General features: G+C 46.1%; 1 gene segment (V, D, J or C); it reads left to right on the plus strand.

Annotated features, from left to right (window-relative positions):
• The first annotated feature begins 319 nt into the window (after positions 1–319).
• Positions 320–798, plus strand: LOC130037657 (immunoglobulin kappa variable 1-39-like). The segment is given in 2 exon segments: positions 320–368; positions 482–798. Coding segments are annotated over 2 exon segments (366 nt in total).
• Positions 799–5,018: the final 4,220 nt, after the last annotated feature.

Here is a 5,018-nt window from a genome sequence, read left to right on the forward strand (position 1 = left end):
TGACAGAGCCTGTCTCTGTGGGAGAGAAAGTAAGAAACTAACACAGAGGACTAGGGACCCGCCCTTGTGTGCCCACACCGGAGACCTCCTAGGTTACGGAGAGGAGCATGTTTTCTGTGGGCAAAGTTTTGCTTCCCCACAGGGACCCGCACCCCTGACTTCCTTGCAGCTGTGCTGGTCCCCACACTCACCCTCCCCCCTTGCCTGCTCAGCCTTCCCAGCACCCTCTCATTTGCAAGTCCCCAGCGCTCATGCCTGGACACTCAATAATAGTCTGTGTCACCCTGTAGGGTCAGTGTCTGTCACACCGAAAGTGGACATGAGGGCACCTGTGCAGCTCCTCAGCTTCCTGCTGTTCTGGCTCCGGGGTAAGGAGGGAAATGAGGGTTTTCATGAATTTGGACTGCCTGGCTCTTCAGAGAAATTATCTAACTTGTGATTCATGATAATTATGTCCAGTTATATTCTTTTTTCATCTCAGGTGCCAGGTGTGATATCCAGATGAGCCAGCCTGCATCTATGTCTGCATCTCTGGGAGAGAAAGTCACCATCACCTGCAAGGCCAGTCAGAGCATTTATGATGGTTTAGCTTGGTATCAGCAGAAACCAGGGAAAGCTCCCAGGCTCCTCATCTATGATGCAACCAGTTTAGGACCAGATGTCCCTCCCCGGTTCAGTGGCAGTGGATATGAGACAGATTTCACTCTCACCATCAGCAGCCTGGAGCCTGAGGATGCTGCCACTTACTACTGTCAACAAGGTTATACTCCTCCCACAGTGATACAGGCCAGAATATAAACTCCCAGAGATCAGCTGTGTGAGGCTGGGCTGCCCCAGCTGCTCTTCCTGGTGCCTCCACTACTGAGGCTGTGTCAAACGCAGCCAGGTTGTGATGTCAGATAAAACTCTGGTACAATAGAAGGAGCATTTTTCTCTCCATTTTTCAACCCTTTAATGCCAGCAGCACTGGCGTGACATAGGTCTGCTAATTTTACTTATTGAAATTATTTTCCTTCAAGAAAATTGGTGACAGATCAAACAGAGTGCATGGAAGAGCAATCACTTTAGATGGTCCATAAAACATCGTTTCAATATTTCAATGGATATTTTAAAATCATAATGAAAATTTTCCCACATCGAAGAGCGATGGTTTCTTACTGGAAGCATTCTCACATGACCAATAAGAATCTTCAGATGTGGACTGAGGGAGAAACTGCATCTTGCCAGGGGTCAGCACCTGCAAGGTTTTGGGAGGGGCAGACATGTACTCCCCTGATTGGGGACACTTGAGACTACATTGTCACTGACAGAAAACCCAACTTTAATGACCGGAACAATGGTATTTTATACTCAATACCCTTGAATGTGAAATGTAGCTCATACTCCATTACATACAACGTAGAGGCTGGAGCGATAGCACAGCGATAGAGCATTTGCCTTGCGCAGAGCCGACCCGACTGTCCCGTGTTCGATTCCTCAGCCCTTCTCAGAGAGCCCAGCAAGCTACCGAGAGTATCTCACCTGCACGGTAAGCCTGGCAAGCTACCTGTGACGTATTTGATATGCCAAACACACTAACAACAAGTCTCAAAATGGAGACCGTGACTGGTGCCCTCTCGAGCAAATCAATAAACAGTGGAAGTGACATACAGTGAAGGTTTGGAGGAAATACAGGCAAGTAAGAGATCATATAAAAGAATAAAATTTCAATATTGTGTCTTAAGCCAAAATCTTGCTTTCTTGTCCTGAAGTGAAAATATCCAAAGTCACAATGATTGAGTTTCCCTGAAGGCCCAAGCTCTAAATATTCTCAGTGAATGTAAATGGGGGAATAAATCATTGTTCTCTAAGGAAACTTCTTGTTACTGATATAATTTTCAACTCTAATAGGTTAAAAGACCAAAATTTCTGACTAAATTAATTCTGAATTTAATTACCTCAATGGGCAGATTCAATATAAGGTGACATCCAAGAATAAAATTGCTACATCCTTTCAAAAGGCTGGAGTCCCAAACTTCATTACATGTTTTGTTTTTCCATCCCTATAAACCCAGACCTACCATGGAGAGCCTTTGCCAAACTGGTCCCGGCGTGTGGGCAGGAAGCCCCTGGGCCATGGAGTTGCTGTACCCTGAACACGGGCTCTGAATCCCCCCAGACACTGGGCTCTGGCTCCAGCTGAGGACAGGAATGTGGGGGCTCAGGTGCAGGTGCCTGTGACCCAGGCACTGAGATGAGACCGTGGCTCAGCTCCTGCAGTGTCACAGCCCTGCTTGCTCTAGTACATCAATGGCACCAACAAGACCTTGGGGAACACAATCACCACAGGGACACCCTGGAGTTCTGTCTTCATGTCTGGGTTCTAGTGCAACCTCTGAGCCCAACATCCAGCTTCCCTCAGGGGTCACAAAGTCTCCGTATTGGCCAACAGCAGCAGAAACCCGTGAAGTTTCCAGAGGTCTGCCCCATGTAGCATCAACACTAACACAAGTATCACACACAGTTGGCTGAAGGAAACTGGAGTATCTATATCACCTCTTGTCCCCTTAATGTGGCTGGGTTTTATATCTAAAACCTCACCTTTATTTTGAGGTAACAGAGTGGAAAGATTTTAGTTGGGTCAAATCAATACTTTCAATTCCAAGCATAGCTCTTTCAATTCCTCTTTGAGAGCCCCAAATACTGTTCTCATCCTGTTTGCGTAGGGCCCAGGTCTCTAAGGCATATGTTAATGCAGAAAGAACAGTGGAATTAAAGAGTTGTGCCCAGAGCAGGAAGTTCTTCGTCCTCTTAGCTATTTCTTTGATGCTCTTGAAGGCGTTCCAAGCCACTCTCTTCCTCCTGCGCAGCTCGGGTGCCAGGTCATTTGTCATGTTGACTTCTTGACCTAGGTACACATAGCTGTTGCATTGAGAGATGGTCGTTCCATTGAGAGTGAATGGAGCGTCAGGAACAAGGCTGTTTCTCATAAACATTGTCTTTGTAAGATTCAGCTGTAGTCCGGCCTTTCCACATTCACGGTCGAAGTGGGCCAGCATTTGTGCCGCTTGGCTGATGTTTGGTGTTATTAAAGCAATGCCATAAGCAAAGCGGAGGTGGTTTAGTTGCCAACCATCTATCTTCACTCCCATTCCTTCCCATTCCAGTCTTCGCATGATGTTCTCGAGGGTGGCACTAAAGAGTTTCAGTGAAATGGCATCAACCTGCTGAACCCCTCTCTTGACATCAATGATTACTTCTTTGTAGAATGGTGAGATCCTAGTAGTGAATCCGCAATACAGCTCACAGAGGATCCTGATGTATTGAGTTTGAATGCCTTGACTGGCTAGGGCTTCAATGACCGCTTCCATCTCAACAGAATCAAAGGCCTTCTTTAAATCAAAGAACGTTAGATAGAGCCGCATCGTGAACTCCTGAGAAACCTCAGTGAGCTTGGTTATGTGGATATGGTCGATGGTGCTGAATCCTTTGCAGAACCTGGCTTGCTCGCATTGTTGTCCTTCATCTAGTGTTCTGCCAATCCTATTTAGGATGACTCGAGTGAACAACTTGTAGATGACAGACAATAGGCAGATCGGGCGATAGTTGCCAATGTCATGAATGTCTTCCTTCTTGTACAGTAGTATAGTCCTGCTGGTTTTCCATTGGCACGGAACCTTGCATTCAAACACGTAGCATGTGAAGAGCTGAGCCAGCGTATTGATGAGTACTGACGGCAGGTTCTTCAGTTGTTCAGGTCTGACCTTGTCTGGGCTGGGTGCTGTTCGTTTCTTTACTGACAAAATGGTGTGTCGGATTTCGGAAGGGAGAATATTGGGAATGACTTATCCATCCTGTGGAATTTGGTATGTGGGAAGGTGGACATGGCTATCGAAGAGATTTTAGTAGAAGTCATGGATAATATTCTCCATTGCCATTCTGGAAGATGTGATAGATTCATCAGGACGTCGGAGGGCAGTCATCTTGGTCTTGTAGTTGGCGAAGGACAGGCAGGCATTAGGAATACTTTTCCTGGCTTCTGCTGCATCTACCAGCTATGCTTGGAATATCACGTTTCACTCAAATGAGAGAAAGAATTCGGAGTACCAGTATCTGTCGACGATCAAGAATCAGGGACGCTGTCTCATTTTCCAAGGCGTCAAAAATCAGATGGGCTGGTCACGTAATGAGATTTAGAGACAGCCACTGGACTAGAGCTGTTACCGACTGGATTCCATGGGATGTCAAAAGGACGCTGGCCACCCACCTACCAGATTATCAGACTTCTTCATCAAGATCATGAACGATCGGTTTGAGGCTCTTTGTTTTCCGAGAATGAACAGACGCCATTTGGCTACACTAGCACGCTCCGGGGACAAATGGACACGTTACTGGCACCCGCTCGAGCAAATCGACGATCAACGGGAAGTCAAGTGATCAAGTGAAATTAATACTTTAAAATGATATAAAACAAGCTACTAAGCTGTCCAGGGAAATATTTAGTTTTGAAGTACCAAATGCCATTTTTGCAAACATTTATGCATAAGCTCAAATCAATCATTGCAGAAAATAATCTAGAACCAGAATGCAGATGAGTAGATGAGCTGAAGCTGGAGCAGATTTTTTTTTTATGTTTGAGGCCATGGGTTAGATTTGTGAGGCCAACAAATTCAACAGTGCTATTGGGCATTAATGGTTAAAATGTCACACTGGTTTCTAAAGAAGCCAGGAGGAACAGACCTCACCAGTCATATCCATAGGCTGATGGATTCTCAGACTTCCTCACTGGTGCAACAGCTGTGGGTCTCAGAGTGAGTCTGGAAAGTTCTGGAAGGAGGCATAGAGCTGGATTGAAAAGTTTACCTCAGGAGTCAGGAGCCCTCTGCTCCCCACACACTCCCACTGCTCACCTGGCATTTCAGCCGCAGCTTCCTCTTCCATCTTGAAGATTTTTCTGAAATTATATCCATGACATGTGAGGATGAAAGAAACTGGCACTTAGCTCCTTGGTGACACATTGTTCCAGAATACCTGGTCCC

The sequence above is a fragment of the Sorex fumeus genome, unplaced genomic scaffold, assembly GCF_029834395.1.
Source record: "Sorex fumeus unplaced genomic scaffold, SorFum_2.1 ptg000006l, whole genome shotgun sequence".
Lineage (NCBI taxonomy): Eukaryota > Metazoa > Chordata > Mammalia > Eulipotyphla > Soricidae > Sorex > Sorex fumeus.